General features: G+C 47.7%; 1 protein-coding gene across 3 annotated transcripts in view; it reads right to left on the bottom strand.

The window, feature by feature from the left end:
* Positions 1–10,580, bottom strand: part of SS18 (SS18 subunit of BAF chromatin remodeling complex) — a 47,597-nt gene extending 37,017 nt beyond the window's left edge. Inside the window, exons 1-2 of one of the 3 annotated variants that reach the window (XR_015878206.1) lie at positions 9,930–10,580; positions 2,185–2,261 (exon numbers count right to left, since the gene is read on the bottom strand). Coding sequence is in view for 2 of the 3 variants with exons in the window: in XM_088469588.1 (XP_088325714.1) it covers positions 2,185–2,261; positions 9,930–9,998 (146 nt within the window). In the remaining variant the exon portion in view is untranslated. The remainder of the gene's footprint in view (positions 1–2,184; positions 2,262–9,929) is intronic. The other 2 variants (XM_088469588.1, XM_088469589.1) reach the window with 2 other exon arrangements.
* Positions 10,581–15,894: the final 5,314 nt, after the last annotated feature.

Here is a 15,894-nt window from a genome sequence, read left to right as displayed (position 1 = left end):
ATCGGACGCGCGCCCGCTTATCCCCGTATTCAATTTCAAAGGAGCGAAAACGGGACCCAGCGAAATTGGATTTACAAAAAATACAAAAAGAAAAAAAAAAAAATGGGAATTTTCGGGAAATGTGCCTGGGACCCCCCTAAAGATATCCAGACATGGGGGATCACTATGGGTACCCCCATTTTTGCGTGCTGAAGGTAGTTGGGGTTTGTAATAGCTGTGGCAGGTGCATATTTGCGGCTATGAAGAAGTGGTGAAGAATAGCACTTAGGAATAGTTTTTTTTTCCAAAAAAAAAAAAAAAAAACCACAAAGTTGGGGTACATGAAAATGGGGGTAAGCATATTTTTAAGTCCCTAAAGTGCATTTGGAAAATGCACCTTCCGCTACCACCCGCATTTTTTTTTTTAACACCTGCCGCATACTTGCCCCCCCTCCCCCCGAATTAATTTTATTTAAAAAAGTGGTTTTTTTTTAAACATCAAAATTTAATTTTCTTTTTTTTTACTTTTTTTGATAGTTAATTTTTTTAAATGACATTCCCAGGAGTGCAGGCTATTTTTTTTTTTTTTTTAAGCCTGCACCCCTAAACCCCAATTCTGTACTTTTTTTCGCCACCTATTTCAGTGGTGAAAAGTTATTCCCGTTTTTTTCCAAAGACTTTTTGAACCTGTGAAAAGTCTTTGAAATTGAATACGGGCAGAATTGAAACATGCAAAAATGACGTCATCAGCGATAATTTAATCGCTGATTCCGACTTTTCGCAGGCTAAATGAATATGGCCCTATACGTCCTCACTAGGTGAACTCATCAGCTCTTTTGACCTCCAATATAATCTCTATGCTGATGAAACTCAGATCTACCTCTCCCCCTCTCTCCTCACTCGTATCTCCAACTGTCTCTCTGCTAGCTCTTCCTGGATGTCCCAGCGATTTCTAAATTTAATATGTCTAAGACTGAGCTGATAATTTTCCCACCACCCAAAATAACCGCACTTATCACCATTTCTTTATCAATTGATGGCACAACTATCTCCTCTAGCCCCAAAGTGCACTGTCTTGGAGTTATCCTGGACTCCTTCAAACCACATATTCAGAATCTTTCGCAGTCCTGTCGTTTTCATCTTAAAAATATTTCCAAGATTAGACCCTCTCTCATCCAGGATGCCACTAAAAACCTCAGACTCATTGGTCATCTCCAGATTGGACTACTGTAACCTCCTCCTATCTGGCCTCCCCAACTCTCATATCTCTCCTCTCCAGTCTGTCCTCAATGCTGCTCAGCTCATCTTCCTCTCCAAATGCTGTGTATCTGCCTTCCCTCTCCTACAAGCTCTCCACTGGCTCCCCTTCCCTTTCAGAACCCATTTCTAGGTTCTCACACTCACTTAAAAAGCCCTCACCCATTCCTCTCCCATTTACATCTCGGACCTCATCTCCCTTCACTCTCCTGTCCGCCCTCTTCGTTCAACAAATGCACGCCGCCTCTCATGCTATTTGATTACATCCTCTCACTCCCGCCTCCAAGATTTTGCATGCGCTGCTCCCCACCTTTGTAACTCTCCCCCTCTCCCATCAGACTCTCCACCTCTCTACAATCCTTCAAACAGCTCTTAAGACCCACTACTTCATCAAATCCTTCCAGCTCTCATCTTAACTTGCTGCTACATACTCCTTCCTCCCCGCCTACTCCATCTGTGTCACAACTGTTTGTCTGCTCCTCCCCTTTAGAATGTAAGCTCTTACGAGCAGGGCTCTCTCCCCTCTTGTGCTTCTCCTTCTCTACTTCTTAGTGCCCACTAGGGCACCAAAACACTTGGCTGCTTTGCTCTATTGCTTATCTGGGTGTTATGGTCGCTAATGTAGCAATGTATATTATCCATGTTCCTTGTCCTGTATTGTATTGTACTGTAAGTCACTGGTCAACTTATTTGTTTATGTACTTTGTAAGGCGGTGCGGAACACCTGTGGCGCCATATAAATGATAATATTATGTAGATGTCTTATCTGACAGATCTTTTGTACACTAAAAACTCAGACTTCTTTCTGCCACTCACTCTACAGCACCAGCACCCTTTTCTGCCAGTATTTCCTCAGATTGTACAGGACTGCAGTGTAATAGAACTTTACTCAAGTACTCATTAAAAAAATTAAAAAGCATATGCCTATACATATGGATTACTACTTACTGAGAACATTCAGATGTCTTTCCTTTGTTTTGATAATCCATAATACACTGAATGAGATGGTTATTTTCATCCAACATCTGTAAAAGAAGCACAAACATTGTAACCAAAAATTCTTACACACACACTCTAAGGGGGGGGGGGGGGGGGATTAAAATAAATTACCTCGCACATTGTTTTACCTCGACTAAAAGCCCCCATACATTGAAGGATTGGGCCAATTCCCCGATCACCAAAATATGATTGGGATCAGCAAATCGGGAATTATTCGAATGAAGAATTTCAGATGCTCTGTCGGACCGGCGTTCCTTGATGGCTGTGGCATTTCCGGTCCAGTCGGGTAATTGCCCAGCAGATGTATGAGCCCCTTAAGGTTCCAAAACCAATTCAATTATATAGTTCCCGCGATGAGCAACACACCTGAAAGAGCTTATATCGCTCTTGTATTCATGCGGGTTGTCATTTTATTTTTTTACAATTGAGGCAGAGCCTCCACAGACATCGGTCTCCATAGTGAAAGATTTTAATCCTGACAACTACATTTTACCACGCAGGGACATCCAGAGCTCGCAGCACTCACCACTGCTGCTGCATATCTGCTCAGATCGCTGCAGAACTGTAGTGTATTCATTTCATGCACTGTGGACAGGATGTGCAACCAAGGGACTTTCCCCTGATATCCAAAATTACTACCTTCCTCCTTACAAACCACAGATCATACATACTATAATCTACAGATCATGCATCAGGGATAGAAGGATAAATAGGAGCAATCTCATAGATACAGGGTGATCAGCTCCCGTGCACAATATGCTTGCTTCGTACACAGTATAAGACTAAAATTGCTTTTTTTTTATCCCCCTTTGATAATCGAAGTTAAAACAGTGTGCAGTTATAATAGTCTAGAAGGCATATACCTCTATCACATTAGCCCCTGTGTTATAAATTAACCGTGCAGTGCTTGTTTTTCACGTCTTCCACAACACTAGCATGGGGAGAGGAAGTGTTGCATTACTGGAAGGTGGTTAGTACAAATGACGTTTAACAGTCTGCCACAGTTCTGCTTGTTGAGGCAAGGTAGCGAGTAACACTTTGTTGCTGGATATTTCCTTTAAGCAGTATCGATCAGTAATTTATCTTGAGTTTGAATACCAGTAGACAATAACAAGTTACTAAAAAACTGCGTACAAAACAAAGAGAAGTACATTCTACATTTTAAATAAAAAAAGTGATGATGTGTGATTGCCTTTCCACACAGAAGCCCTCATTCAGAGTCGATCGCAAGAAGCGATCGCTCACTCTGAATGAGGACGGGCACTTCTTGTTTTGAAGTGCTGCCTCCAGGTCACAAGATAAGCTGTGGGTTACCACCCACAGCTTAGCTTGCAATCAGGGTGATGGTCGCGATGGTCATCACCATCGCGACCATCGGGGCTTACGACCAGACCCTAAGGTTGGGTCTGGGCACTCGTAAGCCCCAGGGAACTTCCTACTGTTTGAGCAGGAAGTTCCCCACTGACATCATCAATGATGTCAGTGGGGCCGCCCCCAAACGGCAAGTGTTCCGACTGGAACGCATCCGTTTGGCCGGGCACGCCCTTACTCCTCTTTACCCCCAGTCCTACCCTAACTTCTCCCTGTCTATACCCCTAGCTCTATCCCAACTGCTACCTGCCCCCCAGCACTTTCCCAACTGCTACCCCAACCCATAATATTAGATGGGACCCAGAAACTGGAGTAGGACCCACATTTTTTAAATGAGGGGTCTCTGGTAGCCACAATTTTCTTCGCTCAGTGTGATCACTGAAAAATGTGTAAACCCCTGATCTAAGCGTGCAGCGAGATGTAAGACACCAATTAGTGTTCATTCTAGCACCCTGCACTTGTTAAAATCCGTGCAGTTCCTCTTCCCTGCCTGGGGTGTCACTCTATGCTCTGGTGCTTCTAGCACACAAACTGCTGTATTTCAGCAGTTTGTTGCATACGCTGAGTGTGCTAAACGCAACAGAGCAGAGCGAAACACCCCAGGCTGGATAAGGGAACTTAACAGGGTGTGACAGGTGCAGGGTGCTAGAATGAAGACTAAATATGACACCTTCCAATAAATAGAGCACCTTACACATAGCCACCCAATTTACACACGTCACCTCTCCCTCTTCTATCCCTTTTACACTGGCCAAATAACCCAGGTTATTGCCATGTCAACCCAGGGGCGGCTCAGTGAAAAAGGGGCCAGGGTTGGATTCCTGGGTCGAGTGATCCAACAATCCAACCTGGGTAGCGAGCAGGGTTGAACACGGGAATGACTCATGTAACCCTGCAGTGTGAACGGGTGACACAGATCATACGACCCGGGTTCCATTAACACCTATTGCTCACCAGCACTTGGAGATAATGTCATATCAAATTATCAGCAGAGGAAAAGCTTGGGCAACAACCCAAGTCCAGCCTGCGGTGTAAAAGAGTTGAAAGCTGCTGTGACACAGCTTGAAACTCATGTTCATAGACCCAGGCATTTAATGTAAAAGAGGTATTACAATTACACTCTTCAATTCTATAGTCATAAACTCTTGTTACTCCATAAGTAATCCCCGCAAACATTAACCCTCCCACAGTAACCTACAATCCTAAAATTAAATCCTCCACACAGCTCTAATGCAGTAATCACATCAAGTTCATACTTAAGTGGGTCATTTAAAAAATTGGTGGTGTTCTAGTTCACCGTTTTCTGGTCGCATTACAAATTTATGGTTTAATGTAAAATCCCCTTAAGGGCCAAAGGCTCATCTGTGAAATTTGTGCCATCAACCGTACTGCTATCACTCCGATCACCCAATGTGCATCTGCAACCATTGAGTAAAGCTGGCCACACACACTAGACCAACTTACATCCAACCAGCCAACTTTTTGATTGGTTGGAATGAAAATCTGGTAAGGAATGAAACCAAATGACAATCAGCAATTTGCTCCCAAACGCCAGAAAATGAACAAAAACTGTTTGAACAAATTATTTAGCTCAAACATTTAACAAACTTGTCTGACGACCAATTTCATCTGTTTTCTGGCATTTAGGAGCAATTGCTGATCATCAATTACTCCCATACGTTACCAGATTTTCTTTCTAACCAATCAACAAGTTGGCTGGTTGGATGTAAATTGGTCTAGTGTGTGGCCAGCTTAAGAGACACTGTAGCACGTAAGTGCAAACACTGGCTATGTATTTACTGCTCATACATCAGTTTCCCCAACTACTAGCGCATGTACCAAGCCTGATCACAATACAAAACCTTCTCTTACATTAGCAGCATTACACAGCAGCACTAAACAATATACCAATTTACACAAGTTTCCCAAGTGTTAGGCACCATGGCAACTAAGGTTTGTAGAGCCCTGTGGAGAGTTTGCCCAACACACAGAGGTGTTCTGAAAATGAACGGACTACAAAACTAAATAAAGATATTTAGCATTGCCGCTAGACTGTTTTAGCGTGGCGCCGCCCCTGATTTCAAAAGAACAGAATGCGCCCTGCCCCCCTTGCCGGCGCCCCGCTGAAACAGCCTGTCGTGTGCAGTCCCCACTCGCGACCGCAGTGACCCGTGGGTGGGAAAAATTGCGATGCAGCGGTCACAGAAACGCTTGGGGGCAGCCCGGCATGTCCGTAAGTGCCGCGTACGCCCAAGAGTGATGAAAAGGAGCGCATCTTAAACACACCCCTTTTCTAGTGACCACGCAAGAGTGCCCTTTCTCTAGGTCCAGCACCCTGCCCAGCATCGGATCTAGAGTGAACACTAGATATTTATAGTGAAACTTCCACATAAGATGTATTGGGGGTGATTCAATAAGCACCACAAAGGTGTAGCTTCAAGGTTAAGTGGCCGGAGCAGCAGGCGAGCAATACAATTACTCACGCCGCAACAATTTCTGCTCACACCCTCCTGAAAGTATGAGCAGAAATCCGCGTTAACTAGTGCCTTGGGGCAAGTTGTGGGTGTTCACATTCCGGCACTCATGAGATGCAGCTTACTGTGACTAAGGTGCCTATGTATCAAGCTATGCAGAGACTGCAATTTCTGCATAATTTTATGTATTGTAGTTATGAACTAATAGCACAATGCAGGAGATTTCACAGAAAACTCCAGCAAAGTGCTAATTAGCACTTCAGGTGGCAGTCCCCATTATCATCAATGAGGACTATGGTCTGACCAATATGTATTAAACTCCAAAAAGCAAAGGTTTTCGGAGTTAAGCCCTGGTAGTTTACACCATATTCACATGGCGTAAACTACTGTAAGCCTATGGAGCAAGAGAGATCTTTTGATTTCTCTTGCAGCCCCTGGCTGGCTCCTGAGTCCAACACTGTGCGTGTGAGCAGTGTCAGTTTCCTCCGGAGAAGTCACACACCTCTGTGGAAGACTTCAACAATTTGCCGGGGATGTATTCCCGCTAACTACAATGGGGAACTCGCAGGGGCAGTGGTTGCTGTAACCGCTGTCCCTGCGAGTTCCCCATTGTACATGGCAGGGATATTTTTATTAAAAATGAAGATATCCCCGGCGATATGGACAGATAATCGCGGCTGGTCAGCGATTATTAGTACATAGACCCCTAAGTCCCAGGCATTAGTTGGGGTAAGGTGCATCTCCTGTGTTAAGTGCCAGACGCGATGCATTCAATTGATTATCCATGGACACTTAACCCGGCTTTGATATGGTGGAAAGTCGCGCTAACATTTCATACAAATGTCAGTGCAGTGCAACTTATTGGCCATGTCACAGTGCAGCACACTGCTCTGAGGCATCGCCGGAAAAAGAATGTCAGCTACCCCCTCGGCAAACCCTGCACTGCAAACCAGCACTGCAGCATCCCCCTCTCCCACCCAGTGCCTGCCAAAGAATAAGAGAGATGATGGATGGGAGTGTGCATGATGGGCTGCTGCTTAACTGCTGTGAAAAGTTAATTGGCAAATGAATGCATGGTTTTAGCAGTCTGTAAGTAGCACTTTGTTGACAGAAATGTAAAGTGTGTGCAGTGTGGTATCCCAACTGGTAGATTTTCTGCAATAAAACTAAACTGAAAAAAACGCACCAGCCCCGCTCACAGGAAGGATGACAAATGCACGCACACCGGCTCCGCTCACAAGTTGGTCAACACAGACGCGCACCGGAATTATGAAATTTTATTTAGTTTGTGCCATAAGAGGTCCATAGCACCGCAGAAAGATTAACAATACAATTATACATCAATACATACAATAACTATTTACAAAATGATACAATCGAACACAAGGAGGAGAGACTCATTATGGCTAGTAAAAGCAAGTAATAAAGTGTGTAGGGGGAGGAGCAGAATGTAAATTAGTATTCACCAATTCTGTGCATAAGAAATGGGATGACAGAATCAGAGTGGCTCGTGGTGGAAGGAAGTCAGGAGAACAGGAGCAATGGGGACAGGGATAAGGCTAGGAGGGGAGAACAAGGGAAGAGAGCCTTGCCCTCGAGAGCTTACTTTCTAGAGCAGGGGTGGGCAATAAGCCCTCCAGCTGTTGAGCTACAAATCCCAGCAAGCATTGCAACATTTTTAGCATGGCCAAATAGCAAAACTGTGGCAGGGCATGCTTGGGATGTGTAGTTTTACAACATCTGGGGGGGCACTTATTGCCCACCCCTAGTCTAGAGGGAGGGGGTAAACAGGAGGGTGAACTGGGAAAGCGCAATGTTGCCAATTCCACTTATAACAAGCGGAATTGGGCTTGTTATTTTTGTTTGATGGACACGGGTTTTGTTTATGGGCATTTTTTTTTTTTTTTTTTTAGTTAGGGTGGCCACTAGCGCCAACCAACTGAGTTGGTTAGCGAGTTATACATTCAACACAGATCCTCACAAACACGAAGACCAGACACCCTGCAGTGAATCCTCAGGAGCTGTGACTGGTTCACAAGGTCACAGAAGTTTGTACACAACGTCTACCACATGAATTGTAGAACTAGAAGAAACCTATCCAGCCATCAATTGATCTAGCAGCAGCACCTGAAATTACACTGAGTAGCCCGATACCACTAATAAGGTAAGCATGTTACATATCTGTGTGCGAGCTATTACATATATACATTAATAGTCAATATGTGTACTTTTGTTTCGATATGTAGTGTTCCCTCTAGCTCCGGCGGCACGAAAAGGGGGCGTGTCTATAAGACACATCCCCTTTTCATCATACTTGGGGGCGTGCCCGGCGCTTACGGACATGCCGGGCAGCCCCCAAGCGCTGCAGAAAGGGAGAATAGATGCCGGGCGCGTGCACCCGGCGTCTATTCTCCGGCGGTGACCGGGTCACCGCATGTTTGTCCACCCGCGGGACACTGCGTCCCGCCGGTGAGAACGGCTCCCGCAGGCTGTTAGGGCAGGGTGCTTTTTGCCCTCCGCTAAAACAGCCTAGCGGGAACGCTAGATATGTACACAATGTTTTTACTTCACCCATCAAATTACACACACACATATATATATATATTCTCTTATTGAGGGAGCTCTTTCTGGATTGGTTTGGGCTGGTTTTTCATTTCAGGGTTGGCAACAGTAGGAAAGAGTAAGGTGGGAGGTCAAGGGTGGAATACTGAGTTATGTGGGGTGAAACTTTCATGGAGAAATTGAGGTATGAAATCAGAGTGTGGATAGTGAAAGAATCTAAAGCTGGGTACACATTAAATGATAGGTGTACCCAGTGATCCGACTAACAACCCTCCCAAGCAAGCTGACATATCGAGCAGCCAGTACACATTAGACCATCCATTGCCCATTATGTCGGCCCCAGCCGCATGGGGTCATCAGTCACATCCTCAAATTGAGCTGCATGTATGCTGACCTGAAGATGAGACGGAAAATGCCCTGGGAGCACGCATAGTCCATACACACTAAACGATTTGAACGTTTTGTTGTTCCGATCCATCGGAATAGGGCAAATCGTTCAAAAAATCATCTAGTGTGTACCCAGCTTAACAGGGTGAGGTAGTGAGTTCCAAAGCAGACGGACAGCACAGCAGAAGTCTTGGTTGCAGGGGTGAGAGGTCACTAGAGATGAGGCAAGGTGGCGGTCAATGGAGAAGCGTGATAAATGAGGGAGTATGTGGAGGAAGGATGACAAGCCACTCACTGATAGGACAATGAGGCACGCATCCGTTTCATGCAGAGTGCGCTAACGCAGCACCCACAGCCTCCCCTAGGTCAGTGGTCACCCACAGCCTCCCCTAGGTCAGTGGTCACCCACAGCCTCCCCTAGGTCAGTGGTCACCCACAGCCTCCCCTAGGTCAGTGGTCACCCACAGCCTCCCCTAGGTCAGTGGTCACCCACAGCCTCCCCTAGGTCAGTGGTCACCCACAGCCTCCCCTAGGTCAGTGGTCACCCACAGCCTCCCCTAGGTCAGTGGTCACCCACAGCCTCCCCTAGGTCAGTGGTCACCCACAGCCTCCCCTAGGTCAGTGGTCACCCATAGCCTCCCCTAGGTCAGTGGTCACCCACAGCCTCCCCTAGGTCAGTGGTCACCCATATCTTAATTCCCCCCCCCCCCCAAGAAAAAAAAAACCTCACACAGGCGCCGAAACAGTCAGCCTAGGCTAAAGTAACACACACGCTGGTCCCTCTACTATTGGTATGAGTAGAGAACAGCTCGGCGAAGTAAGGACAGGAGGCGGTGGCCCCGCAGCTGAGTGGAGGTCAGTAGCCCCCGATCCCTGCATGTGGCGTTCCCTTTGTGTTACCTTCTGTATGGCGGCGGGGGTGATCTCGCCCTTCCCCCGCTGCCGAGGAGCTGCGAAGGCCACGGACATGTCGCTGGGAGGCGGTAGGAAGACGGAGCTGGTGACGGGACCCGGAGACCTCGCTGGCTGCTGCTGCTACAGATGGGGACGGAGCGGCCGGAACAGAACACAGGAGCTTCCCCGCGCGCAGCCAGAGCACGGAACAGACCAACAGCTGCTATGTCAGAGGGGGATCCAGCGGCCGTGCCTTACCCGCCGAAACTACAGGGTCCAGACACAGTGTCAGCGCCCTACACACGCGCTGCTCGCTGACCTGCTCCCGGATATAATCACACGGGCTGCGTATTATTGCCCCGTACAGCCGCTATTCTCATTACCCGATCTGCGCACCCCCCTAGCGACGTGTGAGGAATTCCCGTAATCAGTGTGTGCTGCCAGCTGCGACGCGCACACACTTGGTACAGCCCGGCACAAGGGGGCTTATCATACGTACGTAGCGGTCCTGTATTAATAGCACGACAGCAGTATAACAGCCGCACGGGATTTATCAGCGGGTTATCGCACTGCAGCGTGTAGTCTTATAGCACTGAGCAGCGTTAGCAGTAGGAGGTGTGTGTGATACAGAGGAGTAACTGCTGCTGGAGGCATAACAGAGCTCCCCACTCCGTATTTCCTGTACTATGGACTACTCCAAAGAGAAGAGAAACAAGAGTGAATCGCATAGTGAAAGGAATGCGACTATTTGTCTCCTTAGGCAGCACCTTACAGAGATAAATGACTTCGGTCTTAGGGAAAATGTCCGCTATGCAATAGGCTATAGTAGTGTAATGTCCTGGTGACATTTTACAGAAGACTATGGGCTGTTCCTGAGCCTGTTTCTCTAGTCATCACATGTGGGTGTGTTTACCACATGGTCGCAGCAATTATTTATAATTGTCGTCGTGTGATAGCGGCAGTCGAGTCTCTGGGTGATCTCCGCCGGGCCCCTCATGTCCCAGAAAGGTTATTATGGGATTGTGGGACCATTGTTGCTAGATCCAAGTTGGAGAATGGACCAATGGAGCGTAGCAAGCCACCATGCCCGAAGCGTTGCGAGCGGACACTTTTGACCCCCGTTCTGAACTTGCTCCAGCCCCTTTTGCCGCGGGTCACATGTTTGTAACATCAGCGGTCCTTTACAGCACCTCGTTCTGGATCTAACCATTGGGGGACGTCAGTTACTTCGTAATTAACGTTACTTTGTTCTGGTAAAGTTATGTGTGGTTTATATTTTTGGGCACAGTAAAAATCCTTTAAATAACATAACTACAGTGTTGGCATTCTGCAATTGGCATTATGTTGTTGGCATTTTGACTGTCGACAGCATAGTTCTGGCCATTTAGCTATATCCACTGGCATGGTCTCAAAAGCTCATTAGCACAGTTTACACTTTGGATTTTGAGCTTGATGAATAAGACCCATAATGTATAATAAGAGATATGGTAAGAACTTACCCTTGTTATCTCTATTTCTACAAAGTCCATAGGGATCCGCAGGATACCGTGGGGGTATAGGCTATGGCGGAGTCAAATTTGCAGCTCCCAGGATGCACTGGGGTACCTCTCCTATACCCCGCCCCCAGGCCAAGGCACCTTTAGTTACATAACAAGCCATAGGAGGAGAAAAAGAGAGAGAAGAAAGTCTGGAACACACAAGATTCACATACTCCCAAGAAAGGAGACGGAAAATCGGTGACCAGAACACAGCCCAACTGCAGCACAGGTGGGAGTCCTGTGGAACCATATGGACTTCGTAGAAATAGAGAGCGCAGTTCTTACCATATCTCTTATTTTCTACTTCAGGGTCCATAGGGTATCCATAGGATACCTTGGGGATGTCCCAAAGCAGTCCCTTCAAGGGCAGGGACGCTCCTGTGCAGGAAGGAGAATCAGCCACCTGAAGGAAGCATCCTGAGAGGCAAATGCATAATACCTCACAAAGGTATGGCCCGAGACCACGTGGCCGCCTTGCGAAGCTGCGCAGCCGAGGCGCCACAGTGAGCTGCCCACGAAGGACCGACAGACCTTGTAGAATGAGCAATAAAAGAGGGTGGTACTGTAAGGCCCTCATGAGTGTAAGCCTCAGAGATGGCCATGCGAATTAACCTTGCCAAAGTTTGTTTATTGGCAGGCCAACCCTTCTTGTGGAAACCATAAAGGACAAACAAGGAGTCTGACTTCCGAAGGGAACTGGTACGGTCCACATAAATCCTCAGAGCACGTACCACATCCAATGAGGCCTCACCTGCCGAAAGGTCTGGAGAGTTAAAGGCCAGCACTATGATTTCCTCATTAATGTGGAAACTAGACACCACTTTAGGAAGGAAGCCAGGGTGAGTCCAAAGTACCGCCCTTTCCCGGTGAAAAATCAGAAAAGGGGGTCGACAGGAGAGAGCCCCCAAATCTGACACCCTTCTGGCCGAAGCAATGGCCAGAAGAAACACAGTCTTAGCAGTAAGCCATTTGAAATCCATGGAGCCCAGGGGTTCAAATGGAGGTCCTTGTAGAGCCCTAAGGACCACAGCCAAATCCCAAGGAGCCACTGGAGGGATAAAGGGAGGCTGAATATGAAGAACACCTTGAATAAAGGTGCAGACATCAGGAAGAGGAGCAATCCTACGCTGAAACCACATTGATAGGGCCGAAACAAGCAACTTCAGTGAGGCAAGGCGGAGCCCTAAATCTAAGCCCGCCTGCAGGAAAGCCAGGACCCTAGATATGCGAAACACCTGGGGATCGTACCCCTTAGGACGACACCAATCAAAGTAGGTATGCCACACCCTGTGGTAAATTCTGGCAGAAGCCAGTTTTCGAGCTCTGAGCATGGTGTTAACCACCGAGCCGGAAGGAGGGATGTCTCAAGAGCCACGCCATCAAAGACAGATGACCCAGGTCTGGACAAAGGCAAGGACCTTGAGATAACAGGTCTAGACGTTGAGGCAACAGCCACGGAGTGTCGATGGAGAGACTTTGTCGATCTGAGTACCAGCATGATCATGCCACCATCCTCTTTGAATTTCCAAAGGACCCGAGGAAGCAGGGAGAACAGAGGAAACAGGTATGAAAACTGGAAGGTCCACTTGACTGACAGAGCGTCTACAAGAAGAGCTTCGGCTTCTCTTGTGCTGGACCCATACACTGGGAGCTTCCGGTTGTGTTGGGAGGCCATGAGGGCTATTTTGGGAAGGCCCCACCTGTCTACTAGGAGCTGAAACACTTCTGGTTGAAGAGACCATTCCCCGGGATACACGTCGTGACGGCTGAGGAAGTCCACTTCCCAGTATAGCACTCCTGGAATGAACACTGCCAAGATGGCTGGGAGTTTGCTTTCCGCCCATGTTAGAATTTCGGGACACCTCTAACAGTGCCGCCTGACTTCCAGTTCCTCCTTGGCGGCTTATGTAAGCCACCATGGTGGCGTTATCTGACTGGACTTGCACCGACTGTTCGTGAAGTATGAGCCTTGCTTGCTGAAGAGCCCTGAATACTGCCCGAAGTTCCAATATGTTGATTGGAAGAGCAGATTCCGCTATTGTCCAATGTCCCTGAAATGAGTGGACACTTTTCACTGCGCCCCAACCCCGGAGACTGGCGTTCGTCATCAGAAGGACCCAGTCTGGAATCCAAAAGGGGTACCTCTTGGTGAGGTGACCTGTCTGAAGCCACGAAGTCAGGGACAGATGCACCTCCAGAGAGAGCACTATCGATTGTGTCCTTATCCGATTTGAAGATCCATCCCACCTGGAGAGAATCAGGGTCTGTAAAGGCTGGGAATGAAACTGGGCATACTCCACCATGTCGAATGTTGACACCATGGAGCCCAGTAATTGCATTACCGAGTGAATTGACACTCGGCGACCGTGCAGGCATCTGCGTACACGCGTCTGCAAGGTGGAGATCTTGTCGCTGGTCAGGAGATCCTCTGCTGTTGAGGATCCAACAAAGCCTCAAGATGGAGCATCCTCTGTGAGGGAATCAGGGAAGACTTCTTACAGTTGCTAAGCCACCTGTGATTCTGCAGCACTGAGATTGTCAACTGCAGATGGTGGTGAAGTACCTCTGGAGACCCGGCTAGCAGCAGAAGGTCATCCAGGTAAGGTAACAGGTTGAACCCTTGCAGCCGTAGATGGGCCGCCATTACCACCATAACTTTGGTGAACACTCTCGTTGCAGTGGAAAGGCCAAACGGTAGGGCCTGAAACTGGAAGTGTTACTGTAACACAGCAAAACTGGGGAACTTCTGGTGAGCCGTAGCAATTGGAATATGCAAGTAGGCATCCTGAATATCCAGAGATACCATAAAATCCCCAGGCTCCATAGCCAGTATAATAGACCACAGGGTTTCCATCTTGAACTGAAGTACTCAGAGAAATTTGTTCAGGGACTTGAGGTTGAGGATTGGCTGGTATGAACCATTTGGTTTTGGAACCAGAAATAGGTTGGAATAATAGCCCGTTCCCCTCTTGGGAACTGGTTCCGGAACTATGAGTCCCGCCTGGAGCATAACGGCCTATAACTTTCTGGAGTTCTAATGCCTTTTCCTGGTTTGCCTGAAGTCCCATAGTGAAGAACTGTTGAGGTCTGCTGCGGAAGGAGAGGGCGTACCCATGAGAGAGACCATTTCCCTTATCCAAGTGTCTGTGGTGGTCTGACACCAGCACTGGGTGAACGGAAGAAGTCAGCCCCCCACCTTGGGGTCCCCCAAGGGTAGGCACATCCCGTCAGGCTTGGCAACCAGACGTCTGGTGCTCCAGGCCTGTTTCCTGGGCTTCGCCACCTTCTTTGCTCCAGACAGTCTAGGAAAGGACTGGACTTTAGATTTCCCTTGAGAACTGTAGTTCCGAAAGGATGAGGTCCCAGATCCTGAAGGCGCTGGAGCCAAGTGAAGACAGGCAGATTTGGCTGCTGCCAATGTGTCCACAATTTTGTCCAAATCCGGCCCAAACAAAACCTGTCCATTGAAGGGTAAACCTTCCAACCCTCTCTTGGACTCAGCATCTGCTCTCCAAGGTTGCAACCATAGGGAGCGATGCGCCAAAACGGCGGCAGCTGAAATTCTAGATGTTAAGAGACTAACATCTAAAACAGCCTCATTAATATATGTAGCAGAGTCTCTGAAAAACCTTACCAGCTTAATTTGCTCACTGGTAGCATCCAAGGGCAAAGACGCCTCCAGAGAGTTAGCCCAGCGTTTCATAGCTCTGGTAACTCAGCAGATAGCCATAGCTGGTCTGGAAGCCCCTTCGAAGAGGGAATAAATGGACTTTAAACACACTTCCACCTTCCTGTAACGAGGACATGGACGGCATGGGAAGAGTCGCACTTTTCATCAGGCATGTAATATAAGAATCCACCTGAGGAGAAATTTCCCATTTAGAGAAATAATTTTCCTCAAAGGGATAGGCATAAGCCAAACGTTTCTGCGGCTGAAACTGTTTACCTTGTGATTTCCAGGGCTCTTCCAAATAATCCACCAACTGATCAGACAGAGGAAAAATTACAGCAGTGCTTCTAACTTCCTTAAAGAAAGCATGTCTGGATCTCCATGGCCACATGTACCGCACATATGAGACTGTGGACATAAATCTTAGACTTAGGTTCAGTATCTTTCTGAGGGAGCTCAGAGTCTGATAAGTCATGTATTTCCCCATTGTCAGACGTCACATCATCCTCATAATGTGTGGACTGAGACAACAGATTTTTCTTAGCCGGCCACAGGGGAGAATTACCCTGCAACATTTCCGTAAGGTTTTGCTCTGTGGTGGAGAAAGTTAACCCATATGGGCTCCTGCGACACCTGAGAAGGTGGTGGTTGCGTAGGAAGGCATTGCGCCACAGCTATTTGTCGGGGGACCCCCTGCATGGGAGATGGCACTACAGCCTGCTGCGTGAACCCCATTTGAGGGTACACGGGGGGAGGGGCCAAC

Source organism: Taudactylus pleione, unplaced genomic scaffold (assembly GCF_031769625.1).
Source record: "Taudactylus pleione unplaced genomic scaffold, aTauple2 ptg000093l, whole genome shotgun sequence".
Lineage (NCBI taxonomy): Eukaryota > Metazoa > Chordata > Amphibia > Anura > Myobatrachidae > Taudactylus > Taudactylus pleione.
Note: the sequence above shows the minus strand (reverse complement) of the source record. Positions and strands in the feature narration are given on the sequence as shown.